At 41.7% G+C, this 19,762-nt stretch overlaps 1 protein-coding gene across 1 annotated transcript in view; it reads right to left on the bottom strand.

Annotated features, from left to right (window-relative positions):
• PREX1 (phosphatidylinositol-3,4,5-trisphosphate dependent Rac exchange factor 1) overlaps positions 1–19,762 on the bottom strand; it is a 221,493-nt gene that overhangs the window by 93,894 nt on the left and 107,837 nt on the right. Inside the window, 2 exon segments of the mRNA XM_043984325.1 lie at positions 19–152; positions 6,401–6,562. Coding sequence (XP_043840260.1) covers positions 19–152; positions 6,401–6,562 — 296 coding nt within the window.

Below are 19,762 nucleotides of genomic sequence, written 5' to 3'. Positions count from 1 at the left end.
CAATCCTTTGAGGCTCACCTGGATTTCCTCTTGCAGTAGACCAGAAGGCTGTCGAACAGGAAAAAGGCTCGCTCCTGGATGTTGCCGGCTGAGATTTTTAACAAAGTCCCCTGAAGGAGGAGTTGGGTGCAGATATCCGTGAGATTAGAACCCTGGGAGGGAAAGAAACAAGGAGACATTCTAAGTAATTGATCCTATGACCTCCTTTGGCTGAGTCCACCTCATAAGAGAACCACAGCCTCTGGTAGCAGGCCCCTATCCATAACCTGGAATATACCCCAAAAGTTTGAAGCAAATAACAGCAACAATGGCAGCTCACAGGTACGCAGCCAATTTGGGTTATAAAATACTTCTCCATCTATCACATAAATTGACCAAGTTATTTTAAAATTATAAAAGTCAATACTTGTAAGGCTGTGAGAATTAGACCTGCTTCTGTGCTGCTGATGTCACTATGAATGTAAGCTACCTGAAGGCAGGGACTTTCTGCTTTGGATTCCTAGAATATGGTAAGTGCTTAATAAATGGGAGGATGAAGGGAGGGAGGGAGGAAGGGAGGGAGGGAAGGATGGATGGATGAACGGATGATTTCACTGGATTCTTACAAAAGTATTGCAGGAAATATTCCTATTTTATAGAAGAGAAAAGTGAGGTAAATAATAATAGCTCATACTTCCATAGTCATTTTACAGATGAGGAAATTAAGGCTCAGAAAGGGACAATGACTTGTTTGATGTCACGCAGTGGTGAGTATCATAGTCATCATAATCTTTTGCCCACCTGCATAAGGATGGTTGCTGAGAGGAAAGGGGGATGGGAAGAAGCAGAGGGAGGAAGAGGGAAAAGGTCAGAGGATACCAATTCTGCTTGTGGACAGCTCTACCTTCCAGGAAATGCTTCTTTATATTGAATCAAAATCTACTTCCCAACTGCCACAGATCAACCCCACAAAGTGAAGCAGAAATTCAAAGTCTCTTCAACGTGACAGCTCTTGAAAAACTTGAAGACAACTATCAAGTCCCCCATGAAGCCTCCTGTTCTCCAATCTTGCTTTGGTCATGTCCTCTAGAAAGCTCTTGGTCAAAAAAAGACTTCCTAAATTTCAATGCAGAGTTGGGCATGACACTCCAAATATGGTAAAGTAGGCCTCAAAGGATGGAGAATACTCAGATAAGTAGGTGGTGCAGTGGATAGAGCACTGGGCCTCAACAGTCAGGAAGACCTGAGTTCAAATCTGGTCTCAGACACTTACTAGCTGTGTGACCTTAGTCAAATCACTAAATCTCTGTGCCTCAGTTTCCTCAAGAGTAAAACTGGGATAATAATAGCATCAACCTCCCAGGGTTGCAGTAAGGATCAAGTCCTAAAGTGTTTAGCATAGTACCTGGCAAAGAATAAGAATTATATCCATGTTGGCTGTTATTATCATTATTATAAGTAGAGAGGAATAAAGAAAGCTTTCCAAATAGAGGCTGTAACTTGAAGAGACCAATGTCATTAGAAGTCAGTCAGTTTGCCTGGTGAGTGCTCAAGCTAGAAAGGTAAGCTAGGACCAGATTGCGGAGGGCCTTGAATGCTAAACTAAAGAGCCTAGATTTTATTGTGCAAGAACAAAGCAGTCACTGAAGATTTTTGACTAGAGGAAGTCATGTGAGGAAAGCAATATCTGAAGGTGATTAATCTGACAGCCTGTACAGGGTGTAGTGGAGAGGGGAAGAGACCTGATGTGTTCTCCATTTGAAAATAAGGGGAGAGGGGCAGCTAGGTGGCGCAATGGATAGAGCACCAGCCCTGGATTCAGGAGTACCTGAGTACTCCTCAGACCCTCAGCTGTGTGACCCTGGGCAAGTCACTTAACCCCAATTGCCTCACCAAAAAAACAAAAAAAAAAAAACAAACATGAAAAGAAGGGATGGGGGAAAAAAAAAGAAAAGAAGTGGAGGGAAGTTGTCTGTGGTCTTCTCCCTTCCCAACTGACTGTTTACATAACTTAAAAGGAAGTCTCTTCACCAACATGACCTGCTGATTTGACTATTCCTAGAAAAAGAGAACTGATTTTGAAGACAAGAAATCATACCCTCAGCTGAATTCCAGTTGTTGCTAGCCAAGGCTGGAGAACTTCCCACTCGAGCCAGCAACACCACAAAGTCAGAGAATGATAGAATTAGATCTAAAAGGGTCTTTAGAGGCAGTCACACCACCACCATCACCATCACCACAGGCAACAAGCCCTCACTTGTCAGCACATCCTGAACTCTTCCTTTCTTCCATCAGCCAGCCTCAGAGTCTAACTAGACCACAGCTTGTGTGAGCAGAACACCATTAAGCCAACTGCTTAACTAGAAATTTGGGAGCCCATTAAAATAGCCAAATGCCCTGGAACTGGATGGATGCAGGGATGCATGCATGGATATGTGGGTGGTTGCTACCAGGTCTACTGGGCAGGTATAATTCTGCCCCTCCTGCTCCTGGCTCTTATCATCATCTTTTCTCCCCTAATAGAATTCTCAAGTTCTGTGAGAGCCGGGACCATGTAGGCTTTGAGGTCTCCACTGTTAGACAAGAGGAAGAAGTCAGAAGAGCACTAAACTTGGACTGAAGCCAATTCATATCTCAGATCTACTAAGTACCTGTGTGGCCTTCAACGAGTTAACCCTCCTCCTGTGAGCCTCAGTTTTTTCATCTATAAAATGAAGGAATCAGTCTAGATGATCTCTAAAAATGGCTTCCAATTCTTTTATTTATTTATTTTTGTTTTTTGGTTTTTTTGCGGGGGCAATGGGGGTTAAGTGACTTGCCCAGGGTCACACAGCCAATAAGTGTCAAGTGTCTGAGGCCGGATTTGAACTCAGGTACTCCTGAATCCAGGGCCGGTGCTTTATCCACTGCGCCACCTAGCTGCCCCCTAAAATGGCTTCCAATTCTAAATTTATTTACCCTCTTCCTTATCACAAAAACATATCTAATAGAGCATGGAAAGCAGATTTATAAAAAGTTAGATTTCTAGATAGCCTTCAATTCCATCCTGCCCTGCCCTGCCTCTACTGTCCCACCCAGTATACTGTACCCTAAGAAATTGCCTACCTTACCTACCCCCAACCACTGGCTTTGAAACTAGGTGTTCATTTGGTAAATCATAAAATACAGTAGATTATATAGCTGAAAGAAGACTATAGTCTGGGGCATCTGGGTGGTGCAGTGGATAAAGCACCGACCCTAGATTCAGGAGGACCTGAGTTCAAATCCAGCCTCAGACACTTGACACTTACTAGCTGTGTGACCCTGGGCAAGTCACTTAGCTCTCATTGCCCAGCAAAAAAAGAAGACTATAGTCCAAACCTCCTATTTCATAGATAAGAGAAGGGAAGCCTAGAGAAGGAATCCAAGACCATTCAAAGAGTTACTTTGACACTGCAAGTTGACTGCCCTTCCTATTCCACCGCCATCATTTGTTCACCATAAATGAAACAAAGTCGAGAGATAGAAAAAGGGGATCTTTGACAGCCATTTCAAATTTTCCAATCTTTTCTCTTTTCCATCAGATGTCTCCAATGTTCCTTTACTGGATACAGGGGGTGCTGAAGTAAACCCTAACTCTACAAGAGATGTGGGAAATGGGAAAGTTTTAAGAAAGACCTGGAAAGCAGAGAGGGACCAGAATTCCAGGTGAGGGCCCAGCCTCAGTGCTCCAAAGGTTTGTGGGACGTTTCCCAGAGTGTCTAAGGATGGTGTGACAGTGCATTGGACTGGGAATCATGAATTAAATATAAACTTCCTTGGCCTGGCATTTAAAACTAAACTATCTTGAACCTACATTTCTAACTTTATTTCCCACTACTCCCATTCAAGCCTTTTACATTCTAACAAAGCCAGATTATTAGTCCTTCCCCAATCTCCTTTCATTTTCCATCAGCAGCTCTGCTCCAGACATCAAGCCTTCCCCAGGGAAAGCTCATCAAGTGAAATCTCATCATCACAGAGACTGATTCAGCTTTGATAATCAACACCTTCTCAGCTGCCTCTCTCTTTGGACTGGAGGGCGGAGCAATAAACTCCCAACGCCTTCCTTTGTAGAGGCCTCAGCTAACTCTTTTCCATCAGCTGCTCTGTTAGCATTAGACTCACTGAACATCATCTTCCCATGGATCCCCAACCATCCCCACCTCTACAAGCTTCCTATTGTGCACTGTCCCCCCAACTAGACTGTAAACTCTGTATCTGCAGCCAGGCAAATATAAGGTGCTTAATAAATGTCTATTGATTTACTGGACCCTCCCCCACCCCTTTTCCTGCTTCCATACAGTCTCACAGGTTATTCCTCTGAGTCTAGAGCATAGGTTCCCCTCCTGCTGCCTTTGGAAATCCTCTTCCTTTCAGGTTTAACTCAGGTCCCAGCTCTTCCACAATGCCCTCCCGTGATCCTCTCACACAGCCAGCTGTTGTTCAGTGTGTCCATGGGACTTTGTTCTTTAGCAGTCCTCTCCGTCTCTTTGTGACCCCACTGGGGTTTTCTTGGCAAAGATCCAGGAGTGGTTTGCCATTTCCTTCTCCAGCTCATTTTACAGATAAGGAAACTGAGGCAGACAGGGTTAAATGACTTGCCCAGGGTCACACAGCTAATAAGTATCTGAGGCTGGATTTGAACTCAGGTCCTTCTGACAGTAGGCTCAGTGTTCTATCCACTGGGCCACCTAGCTGAAACGAATTCTTTTTATCTTGTATAGATTGTATATCTCCCAACAAAGAATAATTGTCATTTTTTAATCTCTGCTTCCCCAGGAACCAACACAAGTCTCTTGTAAACAGTAAATGCTTGATAAGTTTGTTGATAGCAGATAATTTGATGCAATGGAGAAAGCTCTGAAATAGCAATGAGGAGGTTCAAGCTAGCGCCTTGTGTAATCTTGGGTAAGTCACTTCCTCTTCTGCCTCCCCTTCTGGACAGTGCAATGAGGGAGAGTTAGATTAGATCATTTCTCACCTCCCCTCTAACTCAGAGGCTCAGATTCTAAGATTCCACGATAAATCCTGAGGCAGTGGGGGACAATGGAAAGATCCTTTGACTCTGCAGTCTGAGGATGTGGGTTCAAATCCTGCCTCTGTTAACTACCTGGATGACCTTGGACTCCTTGTGTCCTAGTGATGAGGTTGGACTAGATGGCCTTGAGATTCCTAATGGGTCCCTCAGGATCTGCCCCTGCCTCAAGACAAAGGTGTTTTTTTTTTTTCCTAATAGATTAGATGGAGAAATCTATTATCTCTGGCCATGACTTAATAATGCTCAAGCAAACAGAAAGAGCCCAGGGGCTGGAAAGAGAGCTTAGAACGTTCCTCCTGTCCAGATGACTGTCACAGCTTCCTCATTCCTGCCCTCAGTGTTTTTTGAAGCTGACACTGAGCAAGAGGCATCTGGCGAGACTCCCTCCACACTTCAGAGCTAGAAGAAGCAGGCCGTCACCTGGTCTCCCGCCATAGGGCCTCAGGGCACACTCAGAAGAGGCCTGTGGACATGTGTGACTACTAGAGGACCCTGTGAGTTTCAGTACTGAGCCCATGGTCTTCTCTGCTAAGTACATTCTGTTAAGTTGGGCAGGTTGGCAAGCCCTCCCTCCACAGAGATTCTTGAAGCTCAGGTACTTAAAAAATATCTTCCAAGGTTCAGTGTGTTGGGGTGGAAATAGGATTCCAAGCTGATGCACTCACAGCTGGGGAGAGGAGATTATGGGCTGAGAGTTCCCTCCAGACAATGAATGGAGACTGATTTTCTTTTTATTCCAGTTATAGCTATAATGCAAAGTCCCTGCCCTCAAGAAGCTTGCAGGAAGGAATGGGGGTAGGGATTCAATATAGAAATAAATAAGTTTAAGCAGGAGGAGGAAGAAAAGAACACCAACAACTGTGAGGATTATGAGAAAGGAGTTATTTAAGCCTTGAAGGAAACTAGGGATTTTAGTAAAGGTGAGGAAGAAGTACATTCTTGACATGGAACTGGTCAGCCTGGCATGGATGTCAGAGATGTAGACAGGCTTTAAATGCCAAATATTTTTTCCCAAAGGCAAAAGGGAGCCAGTAAACATTTTGAGCAGAAAACATTTTTCTGGTCCAAATGTCCCTTTTAAAAGTCACAAGAAGTTGAAGAAATATGGCCTGGAAACACTGAAAAAATAAAAAATAAAATAAAATCTGATTTTTAAAAATTGCTTCCTCAACAGAATTGTCTGAGTGGAGAAGGCTTGGTGATTTGCAAAACATCTGAGGCTAGCAATTATTCCCACACCTGGACTGGATCTACTCAGGAAGCAAAAGTAAGCTCAAAACTACCCTCTCCTCAGGAGGCCCCCTTCCCACCCAAGTTCCTGGGTCCTCTCCCCCAGCCCTAAGATGAAGCTTGCCCCACTACCTCCCATCCTTCAATGTGCGACTGCAGCTGTTCCAAGGCCTCCAGTTTCTCCATCTGCCTCTTGGTCTCGTTGATATTGGTGCAAACCGTCTTCATGGCCTGCAAGGCGCTCTGGACGGCAGGATGGTCAGGGTGCTTTCCTGGAGTCCTCTTTGCCAGTTCCTGAGGCAGAGAAAAAGATTAACCAAGAGTTCCACAAAGCTTCCTCAGGTTATCCATTGTGAGTTCAACCCTCTGCTAGTTCCTACAGGGGAAGGAGAAGAAAATAAAGCCCAGGCATCATGGAGTTTCCAGTCTAGCTGAGCACATGAAAATCTACACGAATGGTAGAACTAGAAAGGGATCCAACAGTACTGAAAGTCAGAGCTGAAAGGACATTCCATGGTATAATAAATTCCTTCTTAGGTATAAGAGGCTGTGTGTGCACTATGCTACAAAGGTCCCCTATTGGTTTTCTCCAATAAGCAGTGAGGGACGATGGAAAGACTTTGAACAGAGGATACATCAGTGAAGCAGAGCATGGTGTGCTGGTAAATGGTTAGAGGTGGTTCAGCAGGTTAGATGACCCAGAAGTCATCTGGCACATAGTAGGCACTCAATAAATCCTATTGCCTATTGTACTGTACGCACATACACATACTCCAACTATATCTATCTACATACACACACACATATCCTAGCTGCTAATATTGTTGCTATTATTGCTATTGATGGTATCAGCCCAGGATGTCAGACAAAAGGGTAGAAGCCATCTCACTCCAATATTATTATCTGTCATTAAGCCCAAATAGGAGACCTTGGAGATGCTTGGGCTGAAGAAGTCACCTGGCCTGGGAATACCTGCAAAAATGTGAAGTTCCAAGGACCAAGTCTGTCAACCAATAAGCATCTACCATCATTCAGGAAACATCCAAGAAAAGATAAAATGACTCACTGTCTAACATAAGTACATATATATTTTTTCACCAGTCTCTCTTTGCATCAGATAATTTAGACTTCACTGGAGCTTAAGTTTCTCTTTAGATGAGGAACTTGGAGCACATTTTTATAATTAGATTCCAATATAATTAGTTTCCTTTGTAATCCTCCATATTTTATTTTATGCATTTAAAAACATTATTCCAAAAAGAGAGTGCTCTGAATACTTAAAGCTTCACCAAACAACTGTCAAATGGGTCCATGACACAGAAAAGGTTAAGATGTTTAGATACTTCAGTTGTTGATTCATCACAGTGATACACTGGTCTTATGATTCCTTCCATAAAAACAACCCCAAAATGTTTTGTTTTGGAAGACTCAGAAACTCCCTTTAATCCTGCCCAGCCTGAAGCTTTATGACCACATCTGAAGGCCACATTTCAGTTCAATTTTGCTTTAAACATTTCCAATGGTCTTCAGCCAGAGGCTATGAAACCATAACCAGCCCTGACAGGACCTAATTACTGAGAATAGAGTGTGTCCCTCGACCTGTGCTGGAGAAAACTGAGTCTCTGGAAGGACCCTTAGGAAACACCCATGAAATGGCTAAAGAACTGTAGCATCAGCTTATAAGAGTAAGAGAAATTCATCAAAGGAAAACATCAAGAAGGGCTGGAGTAGTGAGATGGTTTCCAGACAACAGTGAGGCTGATGGCAGCAAGTGAGTATGTTGCTACGTGGAATAGGGAGCCCAAGACAGTCAATCTTGACTTTCAATAAACAACACAGAACAGTTTTTATTTTAAAATAATTATCATCTCATATTAATATAGCATTTGATAGGTCATAAAGTGATTTATGTATCATTATCTCATCTGGTCCTCAAACACCCCTGGGAGAACTGTTAGGGACTGGGGAAGAACCCACAGAAGATCTGGATTCAAATCCTATCTTGATATTTACTATCTGTATAAACTTAAGCAAGTCACTTAAATGCTCTAAGTTTAGTTTCCTTATGTGTAACATGGGATGAAGGGGTCACAATAAATACATAAACATAAATACATAAAGGGGGTAAACAATTTTGAAGGACTTCAGATATCTGACCAGACAGATAACTAATCACATCCTCCTTAGAGAGATAAGTAAAGAGAAGGAATTGGTGGAGTTGGTTTTATCATGCATTCAAGGGCAACAAGAAAGAATTGTTTCATGGAGTACATGGTCATCCCATGAGTGCTGATGAGCATTTGCAAAAATACCACCACGCAGCTCATGCAGGATCTCTTCTGACAAAGATGAAGAGGAAGAGAATTTCTACTTGATACAACCTTCCAAATTAACATAAGCTTTGATTAAATTAAAACCACTCCAATCTGACCTACATAATCAATAATCATTTCCTAAGGAAATTAGCCCAATGAACATCACCAGAATAAAGGAGAAGCACATCAGCCAGCAAACACTTGAGCTCCTTGCCAAGAAGAGAACTATGACAGCCAAGGGCAACATTGCTTTAGATTATAAACTCATTTGTCAATGCTTATGGAGGAGGTTGGTAGATTGTGAATAGTACCGACTCATAATAAAGCAAAAAGTGAGTAGGGGAAATTGAGTAGGGGAAAAGAATTTTAAAGAAAATATGATAAGGGGCGGCTAGGTGGCGCAGTGGATAAAGCACCAGCCCTGGATTCAGGAGTACCTGAGTTCAAATCCGGCCTCAGACACTTAACATTTACTAGCTGTGTGACCCTGGGCAAGTTACTTAACCCCAATTGCCTCACTTAAAAAAGAAAGAAAGAAAGAAAGAAAATATGATAAAAAAGCCAAATAAGTCAGATCATCCCAAGAATGGAAAAGGGTGAAACTGAGAAGCCAAAAATAGACAAAAAGTGAAAAGAGATCTTTAAATATTTTATTTTTCCACTATTGACAGTAAAGCCATCACATTTAAGCTCTACTATCACAGATGAGAGATGGAATGATGGTTCAAGGAACTGCAAACCGAGCAATGTAGCAGGAAGCAAAGTGTAAGAATACTAGAAATTTTGCTAAGAAAGGGCTATGTTACAAAGAGCTTTAAATACTAAATAGAGAGGCTTTTACATTTGATCCTAGAGGTAACAGGGAGCCTCCGGGGGAGGTGACATAGTCAGACTAGAACTTTAGAAAATTCACCTTAGCAGCTGAGTGGAGGATGGGTTAGATGGGAGATAGTCTTCAAATTGGTCTTCCTGCCTCAAGTCTATTTCAATAATCTAAGTAAGAGGTTGTAAGAGCCTGACTAGAGTCGCGGTATAAGAGAAGAGGACCTAGGACATGGGAAGACTTGCATGAACTAACGCAGGATAAAGTTGGCAGAACCAGGAGAACAATTTATTATTTTAAAAACTTTGAAAAGGAAACCCTGATTAACATAATGATTAAATATTATTCCAAAGCATCGATGATGGAGAATACTACCCCTTCTCCTGACCAAGCTGATGTAAATATGTGGCATGAGATACCTTTGGAATGACTCCATGGACATTTGTTTGGCTGCCTATGTTAGAAAGATTTTTCTTGGAGGAGATAGGAAGAAGAGAAAAATAAATGTTTATTAATTGAAAAAATTTAATTTAACTTTTTATATTTTGGAAGAGGGTGTAAGCTAAAGCCCTCTCTTGTGGAGCACCCACAGTTAGTGGGTATGCCATGGCTGAAGAACTAGCAAAGGAGTCTGAGAACCAGGAAAAACCAGGAGAGAATGATGTCACAAAACCCACAGAGGAAAAAGTAATGGAGGGAAAATGTGTCAAATGCTGCAATCAAGTCAAGAAGAATCAAAATGGAAGACAAGGAAGTGAAATTGCATGTAATCTCCAGAGATTTGGTCTAGATGGGTTGAAAATGCAAACAGCTCAGGCATGGGAAGTGAGACTGGTCTTTTAAGTGATTGAAAAAAAAAATTTTAACGAAATCCCAGAACAAAATAATAGCCATTGAATCAAGTATGATGCCATTCTGCACCCAACCTAGTTCACAAAACTAACAGGAAGGGGCCTTAGCATATATAATGTTTGAGCTCAGAAGGACCTTAGGAAATCATTTCCTATATAAGTACTAATGTGGAGATAAAAAAAAAAAAACACTGAGACCCAGAAAGAGGAAGTGACTTACCCAACTTCCCCCAGGCAGAAAGCAGCAAAGCAGGAATTCAATATCAGGTCCTTTGATTCTGATTCTAATACCACTGAACCACACTCTCATCTCCCTCCTCTCCTCAATCTGTTATCAGTGAGCCCCTACTACCCCTCAGGTATTCAGCTAGCTACTGGGGATACCTGACACACAGTACTATTAACAGAAAAGGAAACTCTCCATATCAAACCAGAGGACAGCTAGAGGGGAATAATTCCCATTTCTATACTGTTTCCATTCTGGCAAAGTACTTCCCTTACAACAATGTTATGAAGGAAATTGGCTGAATAGTCTTGCATCCAGCTTCCTGATGAGGAAATTAAAGCTCAGAGAGAGTTCAAGTGATTTCTCTAGGGTCACCCAGCTAGTAAGTATCAAAGCCAGAACTGGAACCCCGGTCTCTTGACTACAAGGTGCTCTTTTCCCTACATCAAACTGCCACTAAGATCAGAATGGCACTGACAGTTCTCCAAAGTCCAACCTAAAGTCATGAGTTCTAGTCTTGCCACCAACCTTGGGTAAAACAATATCTCTCTTCTAGGACCCTTCTACAGGCCTGGGCCCTAGTAGTAATACGCTGTGGGTCCACCCTAGAAATGGAATAGCATAAAAGGAAAAACAATGGGCTACTGCCTTGGGGGTCAAGTGGGAGGAGCTTCAAAACTCCATTATGTATCACACACTGAAATGTAAATAACTCACAGAAGGAAGCCACATTTTACTGAGAAGAAAACTAAGACTCAGTAATACTTGAGAACCTCCACAAGTCTGATTCCAACATGACTCTCCAGCTTCAGTTAACTAATGAATAACTCAGTTCCAGAATCATATAGCTAGTAACAAGCTTCCTCAGAGTTCTGCTTGGAACTCTCTCCCCTCACACAATTTATAGTTTAAACTGTGGAGACAAAATTCAGAGACTGATCTAGAGTGAAACTATTGGGGGCAGCTAGGTGGCGCAGTGGATAAAGCACTGGCCCTGGATTCGGAAGGACCTGAGTTCAAATCTAGCCTCAAGACACTTGACACTAGCTGTGTGACCCTGGGCAAGTGACTTAACTCTCATTGCCCCACAAAGAAAGAAAAAAAAAAATGAAACTTTCTGACTCTTAAGAGCTGTTGAGTACAGCAAAGGGCTCACTGGGGTTATAGGGGTAGCCTTATTGGAAAAAGGAGAAGGGAATCTTGATCTGGGTCAAACACTGAGTAGTAGAAAGGTGTTGGATTTGGAGTTAGAACCTCAGTTCCGGTTCTTGCTCTGTCAATTACAAAAAGTGTAACATCAGGCAAGTCATTTCCCCTCCATAGGCCTCCATTTCTTTATCTAGAACGTGAGAGGTTTGTACTATACCCAAAGCCCCTTTAAGCTCTAAATCTATGATCCTCTGGAAGGGAGCTTCTCTCCCGGGGTCTAATGAACTTCTTTGCTCACAGTTTCTACTCATCCTCACCTTAAAAGAGATGAACCACATGAAGCTGCCCCAGTCAAACCACCATAACTACTACACACAGGTCATGTACCAAGTGACCAGTAGGTGGAGACAGAGAGCAAGAGTTTCCAGCTACAGGTTAAACACTACTTGCCTGAGGATGGGAAAAAGGGGGTTATCAGATTTACACCTGGAAGATGCCTTAGAAATATTACTGAATCCATTTCAGGGGATGATAAGGAAGTGACAAAGTCAGAATTAAAACCCAAGGCCAGCCTCCAAACCCACTACCCCTTTCCATGATATCCTTTGAGGAAGAAGGTACATTTCTATAGTGCTTTTCAGTTAGAAAGTGTTTTCCCCACAAGACTTCTGTGAGGTAGGTTGTACGCACATGCCAACATCCATTTATAGACAAGGAAACAGATTCAGAGAAGTAAGATGGCCTTCCCAAAGAAACACCGGCAGAAACAAGACAAGGACCTGATCCCAGCACTGTCCTTTTAACTCCACTGAAGCTGATCCAAACAGAAGCTTCTTATTAAAACTATCCATAATCCTTTCAAGAGGGGGTCTGTTCTCCCTGTGGTTCTCTTCATACCGGACCCAAAGCCCCTCCTTCTTACCCTCACCCCCACCAAGGGCAGCAACCTGACCCTTTCCCCTCCTCATTTCACAAAAGATCAAATCCTCCGATTCTTTCATTCATTCATCTCTAGCAGGCCTGAGAAACTGATAAGCATTAGTTTTAGAAAGGTTAGGTGATTTGTTCAAAGACATACAATAAGTCTAAACTGGAAATAGAAGCAAAATGTCCCCAGACAGTCAAGTCCCCTCAAGTCCACCCATTTCCTGCTTCAGAATGCTACGTGAAAAGCAAATACGTCCAACTACCGAAATCCCACCACCCACATCCTGGCTAGGCTCCTGGTGGAGCCAGACAAAAGATTTCTGAATGGAAGTAGCGTCCCTAATTTTAGAAAATAAACAGAAGGAAGTGGCCAACTGTTCTACAGCTCCAACTAGGGCAGAAAAATGGAGAACGGGGCTCCAACAACAGGAGGAAGGCTTTAAGTCAGCTGTACCAAAGAACTGATAGTGGCAATCATTAAACACTAGAATGTATTACCAATGGAATCATAGAAAATACAGAATCTTAGCGTTGGGAGGAACCACAGAGATTATCTAGTCTCAATCCACTTTACAGAAGAGAAAACTGAGGCTCAAGAAAGGAAGAGTGACTCGTCCAAAGACCTGTGCAGAGGCCTTCATTAGCAAAGCTGGGGTCAGAAGCAAGATCTCTTGATACCAAAGCTCCTGTGCTGTTGCAAAGAGCCCCACTAGCTTCTGTGGTTTTGGAGAGCGGCTAAATATTAGTGTTTCTAAGAAGAGAGGATGTACCCTCACTGGCAGAGGATGTTACACCAATTCAGCTGGGCCTGTGGGCAAGATGGCTTATCTGTCCTCCAATAATATTTACAAAGAAAGTGCCCAGACCTGAACATGGATATACTTGGATTTGCTTCTCCAAAGGTGCAGTCCCTGACCAAGAAGTCTAGGTTTATAAGAAATTAAGATCAGGCTAGGCATCCCAGTACAAAAACAGCCAAGGCCTTATTTCAGAAAAAAAATAATAAACTAAGGTTTCCTGATTCACTTTTTTCCTCTTTAAGACACTGACCAGAGGAAAAAGGAGGGGAGGAGGAAAGGGGAAGGAACAGGGGAGGAGGCAAGGGGAGAAAAAAAAGGTAAAGGGGAAGAATAAGGAGGAGAAGAGGAAGAGGAAAGCAAAGAGGAAAGGGTTAGAGAAAGAATAAAGGAAAGGCTTCAAGCACTTCAAGCACAGTGGGACCAAGATCTATTTCCTATTAGCTCTTTCCTGCAGGAGACCATAGACAACGCTCAAGCCTCAATGCTCTTCTCTGTCGTCCAGCCATCTTGGGAAGAGTATCCCACCTTAAAAGTAGCTACCCCAATGAGGACAGGAGCCCTGCCCTATGGGTCTCCCCATTTATCTCTGCTGGTCATGGGGACACCAGTAAGTCTACTGCTCTGTTCCCCTAATTTGGCTATTGCTACCACTGTCATCATCATCTACAGTATACAAGGAGCTTTAAAATTATAAACACATTCACATCTGATATACATAACAACCCTATAGGGCATGTAATTAAAGAAGTATTAACCCTAGTTTACAGATGAAGAAACTAAGGCTCAGAGAGAGGCTGTTACTTCTCAATGGTCAGGATTTGAACCTATGTTTCTCTTGACACTGAGTCTAGGCCTCCTTACATTATACAACCCTGACTTGCTTGGGCAGGCTGGAGCACAGGCTGAGCAGCAGCCAGAGGCATTGAAGTGGCTACTATTTATTGTAACAGTATTTATATATTTCTTTACCATTTAACACATACAATTGTGCTATCATTTTTTTTTTTTTGCAAGGCAATGAGGGTTAAGTGACTTGCCCAGGGTCACACAGCTAGTAAGTGTCAATTGTCTGAGACCAGATATGAACTCGGGTCCTCCTGAATCCAGGGCTGGTGCTCTATCCACTGAGCCACCTAGCTGCCCTATACAACTCTTTTTAATGCCTGACCAATAATACTTCTTGTGGCTTTCCCTATCCCCCAGATTTCTGAGTCTGTCCTGACTGTGTGAGAATATGTTGGTAAAGATGAGTCTCCACCCAAAAGAAGCCCAGGAATCACCCACTTCTGGAAGGAATGAAACACCACCATCCTTGAAATCTGCCAAAGCACAAACTGTCTAGGAATAGATCCATGGTATAGCAATTAGAAGCAGATCATATGCAAATGATTTAATGGTCCTCTTGGCTATTTCACCCCTCTGGATATAACAGGCAAAAAATCCTCAGATTAGTCATTTCCATGAGCAGAGGAGAAATAGGATGATAGGTTTAGAGCCCGAGAAAATATCGATTTCTTATCTCCAAGTTTAACTCCCAACTTGGCACTCACCTACCACAGAATTTTGAGCCAGAAAGGGTACTTAAGAGACCCCCTGGTCAAGCAGTTCTCAAACTTCTTAACACTCTTAAAAATGACTGAGACCACCCATTCTCCCAAGAGCTTTTGTTTATATGGGTTATAGCTATCTTTAGAAATTGAAATATCTTAGTATTATTATGAAGAGTTTTGATCTCACAGACCCCCTTAAAAGAAGTACCTGGGGTACCCAGATCATGGCAAGGCTTTTTTTAATAGATCTAATTCTATTTTTTTAGAGACAGGTGGTAGTGCAAATAGCTTTGGACCTGGAGTCAGGGAGTTCTGAGTTCAAATCCAGCTTCTGACACTTATTATTATTACCCTCAAAGTCATTTAACCTCTCTTTGCCTCATTTGTGAAATGGAGATAATAATAATAGCACCTACCTTGCAGGGTTGTTGTGAGAATCAAATCATTGTAGAAGGGCACACAAGAGGGGCTCAATAAATGCTTATTCCCTTTCCTGCCCACCATTCCCCCGTGTGTATTAAGGTCCTATCCAAATGTAAAATTCTGGGTTCTATGGTCAACTTCACTTGTGGCTCTAACCTTCTCTGATTCTATATACACCCTGTAAAACTCCAACCTCCAGCCAGTTACTTGGACACAGGAGGCTTTTTTTTTTGATTGATTAAAAACCCTGAGTCATCAAACTCAGAATTTCCTCACACTTCCACACATCCAGCTGAGGGGATGAGCTACTTCACAGTTTCACCATAAACCTATTACCTGCTCACCACCAACAAACAAGAGGTGTGACCCAACCAACCTAATACAATGGCAGTGTGCAGATGTTTAAAAAGAAACCCTCTCTCAAGCCAGAGAGGCAAGATGGAGAGCTAGATACTGTGGTTAGCTGGGGGAGGAAGGGGAAAGGGGTAGAAGTGAGGGGGGTGGGCAGCTCATCCTGGGGACACAAAAATAAACTTACAGAAATTGGAGGCTTTCTTAGCACCCTAGTAATAAATAAAAAGAAAGACAAAGAATCTTGGAATGTCAGAGCTGAAAGCACAGAATGTTATAGATGGAAGGCTGTGTTAGCATCCCTTCGATAGAACAGACCCAAGCTGCCTTCCAAGCTGGAGCCTGCAGTTCAGCTCCACTGAAATGAACACCAGGGCTCTGGATGCAAAAGTTCCAAAAGAACCCATGAAATACATGAGGAGAAGCAGCTCACCACATACATATATACATACATACATACATACACACACACACACACACTATATAAAGCTCTAAACTGAAAAACTGAAGAATGAGAATTCAATGATAGTTTCTGTTCCAATTTGTGTGGCTCACAGTGAAGGATTCTCAAAACTAAACCAGAAGAATAACACTTAAGAGATGAAAGACAGCAAGTACAGGCACTACTCATCTTGGATATAAATTAGCTCATTTACAAAAACTGGGTAGAAAGATTTTAGATTATGTATGGGTAGTATCAAGGAATAGTAAAAAAAAAAAGGGGGGGGCAGTCCTGGGCAATGAGGGTTAAGTGACTTGCCCAGGGTCACACAGCCAGTAAGTGTCAAGTGTCAGAGGCTGGATTTCAAATCAGGTCCTCCTGAATCCAGAGCCTGTGCTTTTATCCACTGCACCACCTAGCTGCCTCCTGAACAGTAAAATTATTGAGCTTTCAGAGAATTTACAGAGATGTAGTTAAGTCAGAAAACCCCAAAATGAAACTAGGAGGAAAACAATAAAGTGTAAAATGGAACAGATCTGCTGGTGTATTTACAGTCATTTATTCTTATCAGTGAGGTCAATGGACATTTAGACTAAACCAACATCATTCCCAATGTACTAAATGAGGCTATGACAATGGTAACAAAAAGAAATTCAGGAAGAGTAGCTGGACCTAATTAATTATATATAAAAGAAATCTGTGCTGGAAGCAGCACAATTTCAAAAGTAATCAGGGATCAATTTTTTTATCAGCTCAAAAGCACAGAATCTTAGAACAAGAAGGTTTCAGACGTCATCAACTCCAAACCACAGCTAAACATGAATCCCTTCAATAACAAACCTAACAAACATTCTACTTTTATATCAAAACCTAGAGTAAATGGGGCCCTATTTCCCATCTAATCTAAATTCATTTCACTCTTTGATTATTTTAAAGAAATTTTTTGTTGTTGTTGCTTTTGTATTAAACATCAAGCTTACATTTGCCTCCACATCTACCTACTACTTCAAGATCCAAAACCTACCCTCTGGACCTAAGCAAAACAAGTCTAACTTCTCTTCCATGTGGCAGTTCTTCAAATAAATCTTCTCCAAGCTAAATCTCCCCAATTCTTTTCACAGATCCTTTTATGGCATGATAACTGTCCAACTCACCCTTTTCTGTACACTCTACAGCTCATATATGACATTCCTAAAATATGATGCCCAGAACTGAATACAACACCCTAGATAACCAGGAAGAGTACAATTTTTAAGAGTACTATCAACCTCCTTGGTTGGTCAATCAGTTATTCAGTCAATGGGCTTTTAATCAAACAACTGGCATTGCCAGACCCCATGTTAAGTGAGAACACCACTCCTGTGAACACAGCTTTTCTGACTCCTGGATCACATGCTGGATTCAGACTTTCAGTGTAACAAAATTCAAAATCTTTTTCAGATGAATTGCTATTCTGAACAAGATACATCCACTCTGTACTTTGTATAATGAGCAATATCAGCAAATATAAGGCAAATAAAGATATTACTAATGACAGATATAAATATATATATATGCCTGCTTTCTTATCACTATAAATCCTTAAGAAAATGTCTATGGACTTATCATTGGTATCTTTGAAAGGAAATAAGAATGAAATGGGTAAGCTTTTCAGGGTCAATTTTCTAAACCAGGTCACACCTTCAACCCATTTGACTGAGAGGTGTAAAAATTATAACATCCTACTATATCTGTGGTTGGTTGGATTTTGTTTTGTTTTTATTGACTCAGCAAAAGAAAATGTAGCCATGAATGCTTCCTTCAAATAAAGTATTTCCCACATAAAAAGATATCTTGAATCAATAATCAATATCACATAAGGCAATGTCAAGGAGAACATCCTAAACCTATTTAAAATTTCAAACATAATTATGAGATGGTCCATACACTCTTGTTTGCCTAGGATATTATGCTGAATTCACTGAGACCTCCCCACCCATTCAATAACAATTTATAAGTGTGTGTGCCTTCTATGTCCTCAACACTGTCCCAAAACACTACAATCTTTAATGAAATTCTAGATCATTCAAAAAAAATCAGCTCAGACAATCACCTAAAAGAAATAAAGTGAGTGAAAAACACAGATAATTAGATTATATAATTCAGGCAAGTGGAAAGCCTAATCCACCAGCATGAATATTTTGAATAGGGGCTGCTGATGACCAATGAGATGAATACAGGATTCAGGAGGAAAAAGATACAGAATGATTTGTTCGTATTTGGGAGGCTATGTAGTGCATCCAATGATCAAATTGTTCCCCAGAGTAAAACCCCATTTCTATAACTCCAATATTCCAACATCTAACTTCCAATCCTAAAATACCAGTCTCAGAAGAACGTAAACTTCAGGAGTAAGCAAGCAAAAGCATATCACCAGTGTTAAGTGTAAGAAATAACAGAGGGGCGGCTAGGTAGCGCAGTGGATTAAGCACCGGCCCTGGATTCAGGAGTACCTGAGTTCAAATCCGGCCTCAGACACTTGACACTTACTAGCTGTGTGACCCTGGGCAAGTCACTTAACCCCACTGCCCCGCAAAAAAAAAAAAAAAAAAGATAAGTAACAGTGAAAAACTCATCATTAGCAAAATTACAATGGGGAAAGGAGATGGGTCAGTCACCATGATAGGGAGTGGGAATACAACAAAGAAAGGCAAAAAACTGTCCGTGCTCACAGTCTGATCAATAAACCAAGTATCACACAGGCACATACAGTAAGAGAAACAGTCATATGCTTCTGGTTCATTTAATCTCCTTGGTGAAAGATCTGAAGAAACGGACAAGAAACACACTGGATGAGGAAAGGAGGAAAGAAGCATTTAACACTTACTAAGGACTATCTTCATTTTACAACTATATAGTGTTAAGCTAGTCTCCTAGTTGCCTTTAAACAACTCTGTTCAATGCCTCTATCATATGGCCTAAAGTCTCATTCACATAACAATAACAACATCTAGAGTTTAATATAGCACTTTGGAGTTTCTAAAGTACTCTCATTTTATGGCATCCTTAGGAGGTAGGAGCTATCATTAATCCCCATTTTACAGATGTGGAAACTGAGGCAGAAAGCATTAGAAGGCCTTTTCTAGGATCACACAGCTAGTAGTAAGTATATCTGAGGATGGACTTAAATGACTCTGGGTCTAGCATTCTATTCACTGTAATACCTAGCTGCCTCTTCAGCTTAGACATGCTAATCAGCTCTAACATTCTGTGGTCAAAGGTCCCTTCCAGCTCCAACACACTATGTTATTTGTTCTAGACATCCTTCCATTCCAGACATTCTAAATTCTAAGTTTCCATTCAGCCCTAAGATGGTGTGTTCCGAGGTTTCTTCTCGCTGTTATTCTGTGTTCCTTACTTTAAGGTCCCCTTCAGCCCTGACATTCTATGCATTAAGGTCCCTTCTAGCTCTAATAAGTCAATTAAATGACCTGCCTACGTTAGTGCTGGTGTGATCTACCTGCCACAGGAATAAACAAATAAAGACCTAACCTGAGGAATTTCACTTAAAAAGTAGATGGAGGGGTGGCTAGGTGGCACAGTGGATAAAGCACCGGCCCTGGATTCAGGAGTTCCTGAGTTCAAATCTGGCCTCAGA

Source organism: Dromiciops gliroides, chromosome 2, assembly GCF_019393635.1.
Source record: "Dromiciops gliroides isolate mDroGli1 chromosome 2, mDroGli1.pri, whole genome shotgun sequence".
Lineage (NCBI taxonomy): Eukaryota > Metazoa > Chordata > Mammalia > Microbiotheria > Microbiotheriidae > Dromiciops > Dromiciops gliroides.
The sequence above is the reverse complement of the archived record's forward strand: the minus strand, read 5'-3'. Positions and strand labels throughout refer to the sequence as shown.